This window comes from Ylistrum balloti, unplaced genomic scaffold, assembly GCF_031769215.1.
Source record: "Ylistrum balloti isolate Yb309-2 unplaced genomic scaffold, AGI_CSIRO_Ybal_v1 Utg369830, whole genome shotgun sequence".
NCBI classification, from domain to species: domain Eukaryota; kingdom Metazoa; phylum Mollusca; class Bivalvia; order Pectinida; family Pectinidae; genus Ylistrum; species Ylistrum balloti.
Genome location: NW_026781993.1, coordinates 611,390 through 626,871, shown reverse-complemented (window position 1 = coordinate 626,871; position 15,482 = coordinate 611,390). Strand labels below are relative to the sequence as shown.

The 15,482-nt window shown below is 34.8% G+C and overlaps 1 protein-coding gene across 1 annotated transcript in view; it reads right to left on the bottom strand.

Moving 5' to 3' along the window:
* Positions 1 to 4,104: 4,104 nt before the first annotated feature.
* LOC132545187 (E3 SUMO-protein ligase RanBP2-like) overlaps positions 4,105 to 15,482 on the bottom strand; it is a 35,776-nt gene continuing 24,398 nt past the window's right edge. The window contains exons 28-35 of the mRNA XM_060208864.1: positions 13,660 to 13,827; positions 12,022 to 12,144; positions 8,679 to 8,854; positions 8,226 to 8,307; positions 7,812 to 8,020; positions 7,281 to 7,408; positions 6,714 to 6,843; positions 4,105 to 4,870 (exon numbers count right to left, since the gene is read on the bottom strand). Coding sequence (XP_060064847.1) covers positions 4,757 to 4,870; positions 6,714 to 6,843; positions 7,281 to 7,408; positions 7,812 to 8,020; positions 8,226 to 8,307; positions 8,679 to 8,854; positions 12,022 to 12,144; positions 13,660 to 13,827 — 1,130 coding nt within the window. The 3' untranslated portion in view covers positions 4,105 to 4,756. The remainder of the gene's footprint in view (positions 4,871 to 6,713; positions 6,844 to 7,280; positions 7,409 to 7,811; positions 8,021 to 8,225; positions 8,308 to 8,678; positions 8,855 to 12,021; positions 12,145 to 13,659; positions 13,828 to 15,482) is intronic.

The following is a 15,482-nucleotide window of genomic DNA, read 5'->3' as shown; positions in this document are numbered from 1 at the left end:
AGAAAAATAAAATTCATCAAACTTTTAATTATGGTTGTAATGGAAAGTTCAGAATTTCTAATTTCTTCAATACTAGGGTGAAAAATTGGAACATCTTTATATTCAAAATTCAAAACACTTTCTATTAGCAAAAGTGTTATTTCATCAATAGATTGAATGAGTCTTACTGAAGAATCTGTAAACAGAAATTATATAGGAAAATGCTACAAATATAGAGGCAGCACATGATTTTGTTTTTATGTGAAAAATAATAAAGGCAGCTTCTCAACAGTAGTGGTCTCCTATCACAGGGAGTTTTGTATCAGTTAACAGAGACAGTTTCTTATCTGGGGTGGTCTCTTTACACAGGCAGCTTTTAACAGTGTTGTCTCTTAACACAAGCGGTTTGCTATCTGGAGTGGTCTCTTTACACAGGCAGCTTTTAACAGTGTTGCCTCCTAACACAAGCAGTTTGCTATCTGGAGTGGTCTCTTTACACAGGCAGATTTTAACGGTGTTTTCTCTTTAACACAAGCGGTTTGGTATCTGGGGTGGTCTCTTATCACAGGTGGCTCTTTATCAGTGATCTTTTAAAAGGTTACTTCTGAAATAAGGTATTTTTTTTGTTAATCACTAATTAGCTAAATACCAGATAACAAGGTTAAACTGTAGACATCAAGAGGACTGCTGTGTTGAATTGAATGTGTACTATATATGTTAACATCGCTTGTCATCATTCGTCCTTGTAAAATTTAATAGCTTTCATGACAGTTGATAATTTCATCATTCAGGAATACATTTATTTTCTAATTAAAGCTACAAAAGATAATGCCCTTTTTTGTTTTTATATTGTGCTATTGACATCTCAGCTCTGTATACTGGTCGTGAATTAACCCAGTTTTTCATTTAAAGTCCAGCTTCCTCCAGTTTGGCTTCACTTGTGTAAACTGGGCACATCAAGCCAGATAATCAGAAAATAAATTCACACGTGCTGGGAAATTTGTACTGGTTTACATTACTTCCATGATAGCTAGTAGTTCTGGTATGGATGATTGAAAAAGTACTGAAAGTAATGGTTTTACAGCAAAACCTACTAGGCTTTTTTCGAAGTTTATCAAAGTGTTAACTCTTAGCGTCAACAGCAACTAAAAACTGATACTATGTTACAGGCGCTATGTAGACCAAAAACAAATAAGACTTTGAATCCATAGTAAATGGATGCTCTGTACTGATTATGATTCTTTCAGATGTTTTGGATTTTAAAAACGGTTGAGCATACACTTGTAGCCAGAAATTTGCAACAATAGGAGCTCAATTGGTTCTTGGAGTCTTTTGAGTTTAGAAACAAACAAGACTTGTGTGATTTAGAGGATTTAATGGAATAAGATAGGTACAAGTATTGATCACCAAGTGAAAACTAGCACTTCTCACGCCAATAAAGTCGTATAACAAAGTAGCACTTCTATATACCATAATTCCTAAACCTTTGGTAAGTATCGTTGTACATAACACACAAACCATCAAACAATCAACTGGATGGAGGAATATTTCATATCACAATCAAATTCACCATAATTTTGATTGACAATTCACTGAAACAAGAAGGATTTGGTATACATTTTTTGAGAGAGAAATTCTCCACTTATACATGTTTCAATACTGTGAATGAATATGAAAGTAGAACAGTATGATAACACTTTATCCTCCAGGACAAAAAAATCTGGGGTAAACAGAAGTGACATTGAGACAGTTCATATGATACATCAGACCTGGCTACTGACGGTCAACGGTACGTCAGTGTGTTTGTGTTTTAGTTTAGTAAAGAACTAGTTCTACAGAAAAAGTAGGTAAAAAACTGAACTTTTGATGTGTAAACAATGCTATTTCCTGTAAATACAAACTATTATACATCAGTAATGTTTAAATACAATCATTAATGTAAGTGAAACATTTCACAAATTTTATATAGAATCCTAGAAATATATTTTATACACATGTAAATCTATTGTTTCTAAAGTAGAAAACATGCATTCGTTATTTTTATCACATTCTGATACATTGAACATTATTTTAACATGATTTACGGTATTCTATTTTGGGAAGAAAATGAATGATTCTGATGTTTTGATGGCGTGAAGAGATATATAGTGATATACCTAGTGCTTAGCACCACCTTCAAGTATTACCTGACTCGACAAAATCAGTAACTATATTGACAGATTGTACAATGAATGCTGAGGAGCTCAATAACATATAGGTAGGTCAGATTTTATCCTATTACATGGCAGTTAAGGTGATAAGTAAATATACAAGTGTTTTGTTTGTCACCTTGAGTACTATTATCTACAGTGACATGATGTGATGTTTGACCTTCATGCTATATAAAGTAACACTACATATGTAGTAAAAATATGATGAAAAGCCAAGAAAAACAAATTTTAGAATTAACTTTATGCTTCGGACTACTACAATTTTCACAATTTTCTCAAAATCTTGAGCTACAATTGTTTCTTTTTTTTTCAACTCAACTTCTTGATGACAAAGTTTCTCTGAAATTGAAGTTGATGTTGATTCAAAGCTTTTCAAAGGTTGTCTTGTTAACACTCTTGGTGATGTTATATCCAAACTTGCATTCAAGATCATATAGACACAAACAAATGTCAATTTCAGACAAAAGTTCAGTCATAAAGAAGCTTTTACTAATTAAAATTGTAATAACAGTATTTGAAAAATTTCATGTCTTATCTTTTCACTGAAATTTAAAGCTATTAATTGGACTTAATAAAAGACATATCAGTCACCTTACTGAAACCTACAATACTATATCAGTCCTACTTTGTGTGACATTACAAAATTTAAAAAGAATGCTGCAAGCACAACACACCTATTAGTCCAGCATACTAATTCTTGTTTGTGTCTATCACATTATACCTTACATTCAATTCCATTACAGACATGAGTAACGGTGATGATACTTGAATGATGTATGGCCCATAATAATGATATGCATGTATGTTATGGAGAACTATAAGAGAAAAAAATTAGGGAATGCCTGATAGTGCTTTGATAAGAAAGTCATAGGAAAGTAAAAGAAGAAAAAGAGAGGACATCAAAAGAAATAATACGAAGCTAAATAGTGTATAGAATTTCTAACGTTCCTAAAACACATACACTGATGATCAGATACTTGAATGATACCAACACATGTTTCAGAGATATAGGAAAATACTGAATGTGGAAAAGACAGGATATGAGGTCAACATGGGAGATCCATAGATATTAGTACACGGTACAACTGTGTTACAGATACATCCTACATCCACAGATTTTAGTACACTGTACAACTGTGTTACAGATACATCTTAAATCCATAGATTTTAGTACACTGTACAAATGTGTTACAAATACATCCTACATCCATAGATTTTAGTACACTGTACAACCGTGTTACAGATACATCCTACATCCACAGATTTTAGTACACTGTACAAATGTGTTACAGATACATCCATATATCTTAGTACACTGTACAACCGTGTTACAGATACATCCATAGATCTTAGTACACTGTACAACTGTGTTACAGATACATCCTACATCCATAGATTTTAGTACACTGTACAACCGTGTTACAGATACATCCATAGATCTTAGTACACTGTACAACTGTGTTACAGATACATCCTACATCCATAGATTTTAGTACACTGTACAACCGTGTTACAGATACATCCATAGATCTTAGTACACTGTACAACTGTGTTACAGATACATCCTACATCCATAGATTTTAGTACACTGTACAACCGTGTTACAGATACATCCATAGATCTTAGTACACTGTACAAATGTGTTACAAATACATCCTACATCCATAGATTTTAGTACACTGTACAACCGTGTTACAGATACATCCTACATCCACAGATTTTAGTACACTGTACAACTGTGTTACAGATACATCTTAAATCACTGTACAACTGTGTTACAGGTACATCCTACATCCATAGATTTTAGTACACTGTACAACTGTGTTACAGATACATCTTACATCCATAGGTTTTAGTACACTGTACAACTGTGTTACAGGTACATCCTACAGGTACATCCTACATCCATAGATTTTAGTACACTGTACAACCGTGTTACAGATACATCCATAGATCTTAGTACACTGTACAACTGTGTTACAGGTACATCCTACATCCATAGATTTTAGTACACTGTACAACTGTGTTACAGATACACCCTACATCCATGGATATTTGTACACTTTACAACTGTGTTACAGATACATCTTACATCCATAGATTTTAGTACACTGTACAACCGTGTTACAGATACATCCATAGATCTTAGTACACTGTACAACTGTGTTACAGGTACATCCTACATCCATAGATTTTAGTACACTGTACAACTGTGTTACAGATACACCCTACATCCATGGATATTTGTACACTTTACAACTGTGTTACAGATACATCTTACATCCATAGATTTTAGTACACTGTACAACTGTGTTACAGGTACACCCTACATCCATGGATATTAGTACACTGTACAAATGTGTTACAGATACATCCTACATACATAGATTTTAGTACACTGTACAACTGTGTTACAGGTACATCCTACATCCATGGATATTAGTACACTGTTCAACTGTGTTACACATACAAATGTCACAAAACAATGTCTGGAGGAATATTTGATTTTGTGGTCCTTAGTAGGTCATCAATGTTCCAAAGTATGGTGTAGAGTTCATTGTCACATTTCAGTCATCTGTACCAGCACTATGCGCATGAACTTCTGGGAACACAATTTCACGGGGATAAGTCACCATCATATCCCTCTCTGAGAGGTCTGAGTCTACTGCGAGTTGCCGGCCCTGAAACATCAAATGTCAATAACTGTTCAAGTTAACGTCAATGCAAATCCTTCTGTTAAATGAAACAGGCTGAAATTTCACTTTCATTGAATTATTTCCAGAATGGTAGCGAAAACCACACAATTGGTTGAAAGCAAGATTTCACTGAAATTGTTGTGAAAGATTTTCCTACATAACGGTGAGCTTGATTTTAATAGCAAACAAGGTTAGACTTGACACAAAAAGTAGAAAAGATCATATAAACACTGTCAGAAGTGATAAATTTCACCCACAGAAACCCTCAAACTAAATATCAGTACCATAGCAAACTTATAAAGGAGTTAACTGATGCCTTTCAACACTTGCACCAAAAACTGAACATCAGATTTGACAAAAAAGTCTTGAGTCTCAAATGCTTCAAAACAAAATGATTCATTCCAACTGAAACAGCAACCCCAAATCAAATATTAGTACCCTTATACACTGATAAAGAAGTTTACTGATGCCTTTCAAAAACTTAATATTAGATTTGACATTAAAAATCTTCCTCCAAAATACAAAGAAAAATCTCCTAGAGATCTAAGAGGGGTGTTGGCGCCCACCATTGTTTAATTTTTATTTATGTTTGAAAGGTGGATCTTTTGCCTTCTTTTCTCTTCTCTGTTTCTGCTCTTAATGATAAGAAATTTCAACATTCCTTTACAGAAATAGCGATAATAATCTTTAACTAGGAAATTCATGATGGCTGTCTGTTTTTTTTATCAGTTCCAAAAACAAAATGGGCACAACTAGGGGCCAAGGGGAACCTACACATGAAATCTGAGAAAGATCTATGCAGTAGTTCTCAAGAAATAGTAATAACAATCTTTCAAAGTAAAAAAAATCCAAGATGACCTGTTGACTTAATGTTTTTCTGATCAGTCCAAAAAATAAAACAGGCATAATAAGTAACAAATTAGAAAGAGACTGATGGAGTACTTCTCATGAAAAAGTTATAACAAAAATTGTCTAAAGACTGATGACTGACCATCGATGTAGGGCAATTTGGAATAGTCGCCATCTGATTGATGATGATGGGTGAAAAAAAATGATTTAATCCCACCCTGGAAAGTAATAATCAGCCCCTACAGCAACCCTCCAACCAAATATCATTACCACAGTACCACTGGAGTTTTTTTACTTGTAACAAAAACTGAACTTTTAGATGCCAACTCTGGAGTGACAACATAAGCTCCCCCTCTCTTGTAGTGTCCAGCTAAAACAGCTAAGATGCCATATTGAAACTATTCAGAATGGCTTACAAGACCACCATCCAAAGATACACTTAGCATTATGTTATGGTCACAACCTACAGAATGCAATGAATCCATGCCCAATACCAGTGCCATGGACCATTTGGTTATAGTGGAGAAGTTGTTTAAAGATTTTGATATATTTGACCCCTGTGACCTTGAAAGCAGGTCAAGGTCATTTATATTGACAGATAGATCTAACTCCAAGCAAGCTACCTACCTAATATCAGTACCCTGGGCCTCTTCAGTTATTGAGAAGATGTTGTTTAAACATTTTATCACATTTGACTCTTGTGACATTGAAAGTCAGTCAAGGTCATTCCTATTAACACACTTGGTAGCCATTTATCCCATCATGCTTCAGGCCCAATATCAGCACCTTAGGTGTTTTGATTATTGAGAAGAAGTCATTTGAATGTAAAGTTTATGCACAGTGCACAACCACAGACAAAACACATGGCTATAAATCATCCTGACCCTTCAATTCAGATGACCAAAATATGAGCAGCGCAGTATCAATTTTTGATAAATGATTTCATTACTGGAATCAGTTCTACTGTATTTTCACCCACCTGCTGAAAAAATTGTTCAAATTCCTCAAGGACAGTTTCGGAGCTGAACTGAGCACGGAATTCTCGTCTGACAGGATCGTCTGTAGAGAAATCAATTGGTGACCACTCACAGTTCCTCTGCTTCTTGTTGCTACACATAAAAGAATTACAAGTCAGGGTTACATACAAATGATTCGATTATTTTCCAGTAGTTTAAGCACTTTTCAATTATGAACAATGTATACCTTGGTACCTGTGGGGTTTTTTTTTAAACATTATAAAAAATAACAAAAATAACAAATAAAAAAAATCAGATTGATAACATTAACCTAACCTTAGAGCCATGATAGAGCAACTCATTTAAACTCATGATTTGCTGACATCTTTTGAAATCAAAATCAAAAAGAAATAAGTTCCGGAAGTGGTAACCCTGAACTGACGAGACTTCAATGGAACACCTCATCCCCCATTTTAAAAAAAAGTTGGACATATTGACCGATCTACTTCAGTATACAGTATTTGAATTCTTTCACATTTCCCTTTACATTAGCAAAAAAAATCAAACACCTGTGATTCCCACATACTTACAGTCTTAATGCAGACTCTTTTGTTAACAAATGATTGCACACAGTCGTTTTGTTGTCTGTTTCCATGGCGATTCTGTTTCCATTCACATCTTCATCATAAACCACCTTAAGTTGACCCATTCCAAGTATCTATCAAAAATAATGTGTCTCCCTCAATTTATGTCACAGTACTAATTACTGCCTCTACAAATGCAAGTAAAATTGTGTTGTAGTAACTATCTCCTTTACAAATGATGACATGATGACACAGGTTTTACTGTTCCTGTGTACAGGTGGACTTACTGTTCCTCCACATGCTGTGGTGCAGCTTTCATACTTCTTGCTATCAAATACCTATTTCATAATCTATTTCTTGAAACTCAGATAAACAAATTTTTTACAAATGGCAGTTCAAATGAAATTGTGGTAATTATATCAAGGATATGCTATCAGTCCTAAAACAGATTGATTCGGCCTTGTGCTTCTGACAATTTGCCCAAGACCTTTCGGCCAATCAGGGCTGGTGGAGACACTTGCTACCTCAATAACTTACCTTCCACTTCCCATTCTCCTTTGTATACATTGTTGCCCTTTTTTCAAACAAAATCATCTCATCATCATCATCATCATCGTCATCATCATCATCATCCTCTTCCTCCTCAACTTCTTCATTGTCATCCTCCTCTTCATTGGGCTGTGAAATGCCAGCATCACTGGCCTCAACAGATGTCACTTCCGAGACCTGAATTGGCATCTTATCCTCTGTAAACATCAAATCTATATAAATTAAACAGCAACAGTTAAGATTCCAGATAAAACCTGAACAAGTATGTAGAAGAACCTGCACACTTACACCCAAGCCATAAAGTGTGACTAATGATACAATCTTATGGTAATGCATTTTTTGTAATAAATCAATTCATGAAATGTTTTTTCTTGTTTTATTTAAAGACAGTTATAAGCTCACCATTGGCTGGTTTTGGCATCTCTCTCAACTTTGCTTGGCATTTATCAATCATTTCTTTAAATTGGGAGGCTATATCTATATTCTGGAAAAGAACGAAATGCAAAAAATGGTACAACTAAAATTTCAACAGGGTCTTTAAATATTACAATTAATCTTGGAATACAGTAAAAATGTTTTCAGGTATTTAAAATTTTGCACAATACCAGTTATAATTATAGTGTAAAACAATATCTTTAATGTGAAAAGCACTATGATCAGATTACTGCTGAAACATGTACATTAACAGTAGTCTCATTTTAACTGTTCATTTCACTACTTCAAAGTGTAATTTATTAGACATTTCTTTGGGCACTTTGAATGACAACTTTATGTATAATGACCCATACTGATCTTGAACTTATGCATAAGGACACATAATGACCTTTAACTTTATGTATAACAACATACACTGACCTTGAACTTCACAGCCAGCTGTTCCATACGTGCTTCATTTTCACTGTAATCCAGTGAAGTCCAACACCATGCTAGCTCTGACGTGGCCATAGGTTTAAACGTGAGGTCAGGGGTCAACCAGTGGTTACAGGCCAGTTTGTATATCTGTTCTCTACGTAGTAACAAACGGATCTTTCCTACAACACAATACATCTACCTTTATTGTTCCCAGTAATATAATAACCATCACATTCCTTCAACATTCATGAAGTAATAAATACTCTTCCTACAAGAAAATGTCTAAAATTACAGACTCATGTGTCACTGTGAGAGTGAAAATGTAAGGTTTCTAAAATTACAGACCCATGTGTCACTGTGAGAGTGAAAATGTAAGGTTTCTAAAATTACAGACCCATGTGTCACTGTGAGAGTGAAAATGTAAGGTTTCTAAAATTACAGACTCATGTGTCACTGTGAGAGTGAAAATGTATGGTTTCTAAAATTACAGACCCATGTGTCACTGTGAGAGTGAAAATGTATGGCTTCTAAAATTACAGACTCATGTGTCACTGTGAGAGTGAAAATGTATGGTTTCTAAAATAACAGACTCATGTGTCACTGTGAGAGTGAAAATGTATGGTTTCTAAAATAACAGACTCATGGGTCACTGTGAGAGTGAAAATGTATGGTTTCTAAAATTACAGACTCATGTGTCACTGTGAGAGTGAAAATGTATGGTTTCTAAAATAACAGACTCATGTGTCACTGTGAGAGTGAAAATGTATGGCTTCTAAAATTACAGACTCATGTGTCACTGTGAGAGTGAAAATGTATGGTTTCTAAAATTACAGACTCATGTGTCACTGTGAGAGTGAAAATGTATGGTTTCTAAAATAACAGACTCATGTGTCACTGTGAGAGTGAAAATGTATGGTTTCTAAAATTACAGACTCATGTGTCACTGTATGAGTGAAAATGTATGGCTTCTAAAATTACAGACTCATGTGTCACTGTGAAAGTGAAAATGTAAAGTTTCTAAAATTACAGACCCATGTGTCACTGTGAAAGTGAAAATGTAAGGTTTCTAAAATTACAGACCCATGTGTCACTGTGAAAGTGAAAATGTAAGGTTTCTAAAATGTGTGTCACTGTGTATGGCTTCTAAAATTACAAACTCAAACTGTGTGAAAATGTAAGGTTTCTAAAATTACAGACTCATGTGTCACTGTGATAGTGAAAATGTAAGGTTTCTAAAATTACAGACCCACGTGTCACTGTGAGAGTGAAAATGTAAGGTTTCTAAAATTACAGACTCATGTGTCACTGTGAGAGTGAAAATGTAATGTATGGTTTCTAAAATTACAGACTCATGTGTCACTGTGAAGTGAAAATGTATGGTTTCTAAAATTACAGACTCATGTGTCACTGATAGAGTGAAAATGTATGGTTTCTAAAATTACAGACTCATGTGTCACTGTGAAAATGTAGTGAAAATGTAAAATAACAGGTTTCTAAAATTACAGACTCATGGGTCACTGTGAGAGTGAAAATGTATGGTTTCTAAAATTACAGACTCATGTGTCACTTATAGAGTGAAAATGTATGGTTTCTAAAATTACAGACTCATGTGTCACTGTGAGTTAAAGTGAGTGAAAATGTATTTCTAAATGGTCACTGTGAAAGTGAAAATGTATGGTTAAAATTACAGTGTCACTGTTCATGAAAATGTATGGTTTCTACTGTGTCACTGTGAAGTGAAAATGTATGGTTTCTAAAATTACAGACTCATGTGTCACTGTGAAAGTGAAAATGTATGGTTTCTAAAATTACAGACTCATGTGTCACTGTGAGAGTGAAAATGTAAGGTTTCTAAAATTACAGTACTGTGAAAATGTATGGAATGTGTCACTGTGATGAGTGAAAATCTAAAATTACAGACTCATGTGTCACTGTGAGAGTGAAAATGTAAGGTTTCTAAAATTACAGACCCATGTGTCACTGTGAGAGTGAAAATGTAAGGTTTCTAAAATAACAGACTCATGTGTCACTGTGAGAGTGAAAATGTAAGGTTTCTAAAATTACAGACCCATGTGTCACTGTGAAAGTGAAAATGTAAGGTTTCTAAAATTACAGACTCATGTGTCACTGTGAGAGTGAAAATGTATGGCTTCTAAAATAACAGAGTGTGTCAAAATTACTGTGTGTAACTGTTCAAGTGAAAATGTATGGTTTCTAAAATTACAGACTCATGGGTCACTGTGAGAGTGAAAATGTATGGTTTCTAAAATTACAGACTCATGTGTCACTTATAGAGTGAAAATGTATGGTTTCTAAATGAAACTTTTGTCACTGTGAGAGTGAAAATGTATGGCTTCTAAAATTACAAACTCATGTGTCACTGTTCAAGTGAAAATGTATGGTTTCTAAAATTACAGACTCATGTGTCACTGTTAAAGTGAAAATGTATGGTTTCTAAAATTACAGACTCATGTGTCACTGTTAAAGTGAAAATGTATGGTTTCTAAAATTACAAACTTGTGTCACTTATAGAGTGAAAATGTAAGGTTTCTAAATGAAACTTTTGTCACTGTGATAGTGAAAATGTATGGCTTCTAAAATTACAAACTCATGTGTCACTGTTCAAGTGAAAATGTATGCTTTCTAAAATAACAGACTCATGTGTCACTGTATGAGTGAAAATGTATGGTTTCTAAAATTAGACTCATGTGTCACTGTTAAAGTGAAAATGTATGGTTTCTAAAATTACAGACTCATGTGTCACTGTATGAGTGAAAATGTAAGGTTTCTAAATGAAACTTTTGTCACTGTGAAAGTGAAAATGTATGGTTTCTAAAATTACAGACTCATGTGTCATTGCGAAAGTGAAAATGTATGGTTTCTAAAATCACAGACTCATGTGTCACTGTTAAAGTGAAAATGTATGGTTTCTAAAATTACAAACTAGTGTGTCACTGTGAGAGTGCAGGATAACAAAGTATGAAATAGAATGACTATAAGACATGAATGTCCCCACTTCTTTGCAAACCAGAATCTGGTCAGGTGTAGAACTTGACGTTTCCTTACTCTGGGGTAAATATCCCATTTAAACCAAATCTGTTGAGGGAACCTGAATATATCAGATGGACTGATACCCAAAAATTTGTGGAATTTAATATCTATATTCCTAGTTTTCAAGGATTATCTTATATGAATACCCCTCTCCAATCGAATACTTTTTGCTATTAAACATTTATTACTATCTAAACAAGCTGCAAATTTACTCCTCAAGTTTGTGATGTACTAGGAAACACTTAGGAAAAACATAATGAAACATTTGTGTGATTTCATCAGAAGTTTGATCTACCTGTGTCATGTTGTTGTAGGATCTTCATTTCACCAATGCCTTTCTCCTTCCATTGATTAACATCTTTGTCAAACCGGTAAAGTTTAGCACGCATACAGAACAAAGCATCAAAGTCCTCTTCACCTGTCAGTAAATGTATATAATAAAACAAGAGGTCCACAGACCTTAAGGGTCATCAGACTATAAAGACCTATATATGAAAAGAGGCCAAATAGGCTTCAAATAAACTGCTCAACTACACTACAGCTTACGAAGAAGACATGAACTACACAAATGCAATTAAGCATGCTACAGGCCCAATATCAAGACCCTTGGCCTTTTGGTTATTGAGAAGTTGCCTATGCATTTCAACAAATTTGACATTGACAGTAGGTTAAGGTGAACAAAATTAGTAGCCCTTCATCCCATCATCCTACAGGCCCTATATCAGCACCATTGACCTTTTTTGTAATTGAGAAGAAGTCTTTCAAATATTTCAACACGTTTTAACTCTGTGACCTTGAAAGTTGGTCAAGGTAATTAATTTTATCAAACTTGGTAGCCCTTCATCCTAGCATGCTACAGGCCTAATATAAGCACCCTGGGCCTTTTGGTTATTGAGAAGAAGTTATTTAATGATTTAAACATATTTGACCCCTCTGACCTTGAAAGCAAGTCAAACTCAATCATATTGACAAACTTGGTAGCCCATCATCAGATCATGCTACAGGCCTAATATCAATACCCTGAGCCTTCTGCTTATTGAGAAACAGTCATTTAATTGCAAAGTATGTGTACGAAGGACGATGCATGATGACTGACCAAACACAGTGGCTGTAGGTCATCCTGACCCTCTGGTCAAATGACTTAAGAATGAAAATTACTAAAATAAATCAATGGATACTGATGAATTTAATGATTATCCCTCAGATAGTTCTTGAGAATTCAGAGTAATAAACATCTAATTGTCAAAACCTAGGATAGCCTCTTAAAGCCATCTTGAATATTGCATTATACCAACAACAGGCTCGATGGGTTTGCAGCGTTCACCTGGTTTGTATGTACCAGCCAAATATCATGCCTCTAGGCTTTTCAATTCATGAGAAGAAGCCGTTTAAAAAGGTTTAACAAATTTGACCTCTGTGACCTTGAATATAATTCAGGGTCATTTCTTTTCGCGAACTTTGTCAGGCTTCACCCTCACAAAATACCAGCAAAATATCATGCCTCTGAGCCTTTTATTTAATGAGAAGTCGTTTAAAGGTTTTAACAAATCTTTCCCCTGTGACCTTGAATATAGATCAAGGTCATTTCTTTTTGCAACATTTGTCAGACTTCATCAAAGGAACATACTAGCCAAATATCAAAACAAAGAAGTTGTTTAAAGAAAAAAGTTGATGCCGAACGAAGGACAGATGAAGCCCATGGCATAAGGTCACTTGGCCCTTCAGGCCAGGTGAGCTAAAAATGCATTACCAAGACCAATATATACTTATAACCAGTATGTTGATTGAGTTTCAACAAGTTCCCTTTCCAATCAACACTTTGGTAGAAATAGCCATCAATAAAACTTTCAGAGTCAAATTTCAGATTTCTATACACCTTCTCTGCTCTGTTGAAAAGATAAAAAGAGTGAAAAATACTCTACTACTGACTGACCTGTTTTAATTTCTACAAGATCAGGAAGGGGAACAATTGGCTCAAATTGTGGATCATGACTTTCGACAACTTCATTGTCTTCTTCTCCATGTTGCTCCCCTCCATCTTGGCCCTTAGTGCCAAACAGCTGTTTGCCTGCCCCTGACCAGCTAAATGGCTTGCCATCATCTGAAACACCAAACCAAACAAATATTGTACATCAAGTAGCTGGAAAACAATATTATTCAAAGGACAACCTGTAATACTTGTAAGGACAACCTGTAATACTTGTAAGGACAACCTGTAATACTTGTAAGGACAACCTGTAATACTTGTAAGGACAACATGTAATACTTGTAAGGACAACATGTAATACTTGTAAGGACTACCTGTAATACTTTTAAGGACAACCTGTAATACTTGTAAGGACTACCTGTAATACTTTTAAGGACAACCTGTAATACTTGTAAGGACTACTGTAAGGACAACCTGTTATACGTGTAAGGACAACCTGTAATACTTGTAAGGACAACCTGTAATACTTGTAAGGACAACCTGTAATACTTGTAAGGACAACCTGTTATACTTGTAAGGACAACATGTAATACTTGTAAGGACAACATGTAATACTTGTAAGGACAACCTGTAATACTTGTAAGGACAACCTGTTATACGTGTAAGGACAACATGTAATACTTGTAAGGACAACCTGTAATACTTGTAAGGACAACCTGTAATACTTGTAAGGACAACCTGTAATACTTGTAAGGACAACCTGTAATACTTGTAAGGACAACATGTAATACTTGTAAGGACAACCTGTAATACTTTTAAGGACAACCTGTAATACTTGTAAGGACAACATGTAATACTTGTAAGGACAACCTGTAATACTTGTAAGGACAACATGTAATACTTGTAAGGACAACATGTAATACTTGTAAGGACAACCTGTTATACGTGTAAGGACAACATGTAATACTTGTAAGGACAACATGTAATACTTGTAAGGACAACCTGTAATACTTGTAAGGACTACCTGTAATACTTGTAAGGACAACCTGTAATACTTGTAAGGACAACCTGTAATACTTGTAAGGACAACCTGTAATACTTGTAAGGACAACCTGTAATACTTGTAAGGACAACCTGTAATACTTGTAAGGACTAAGGACAACCTGTAATACTTGTAAGGACAACATGTTATACCTGTAATACTTGTAAGGACTACTGTAAGGACAACCTGTAATACTTGTAAGGACAACCTGTAATACTTGTAAGGACTACTGTAAGGACAACCTGTAATACTTGTAAGGACAACCTGTAATACTTGTAAGGACTACTGTAAGGACAACATGTAATACTTGTAAGGACAACCTGTAATACTTGTAAGGACAACCTGTAATACTTGTAAGGACAACCTGTAATACTTGTAAGGACTACCTGTAAGGACAACCTGTAATACTTGTAAGGACTACTGTAAGGACAACCTGTAATACTTGTAAGGACTACCTGTAATACTTGTGAGGACTACTGTAATACTTGTAAGGACAACATGTAATACTTGTAAGGACAACCTGTTATACTTGTAAGGACAACCTGTAATACTTGTAAGGACAACCTGTTATACTTGTAAGGACTACTGTAAGGACAACCTGTAATACTTGTAAGGACAACCTGTAATACTTGTAAGGACAACCTGTAATACTTGTAAGGACAACCTGTAATACTTGTAAGGACAACCTGTAATACTTGTAAGGACAACCTGTAATACTTGTAAGGACAACCTGTAATACTTGTAAGGACAACCTGTAATACTTGTAAGGACAACCTGTTATACTTAT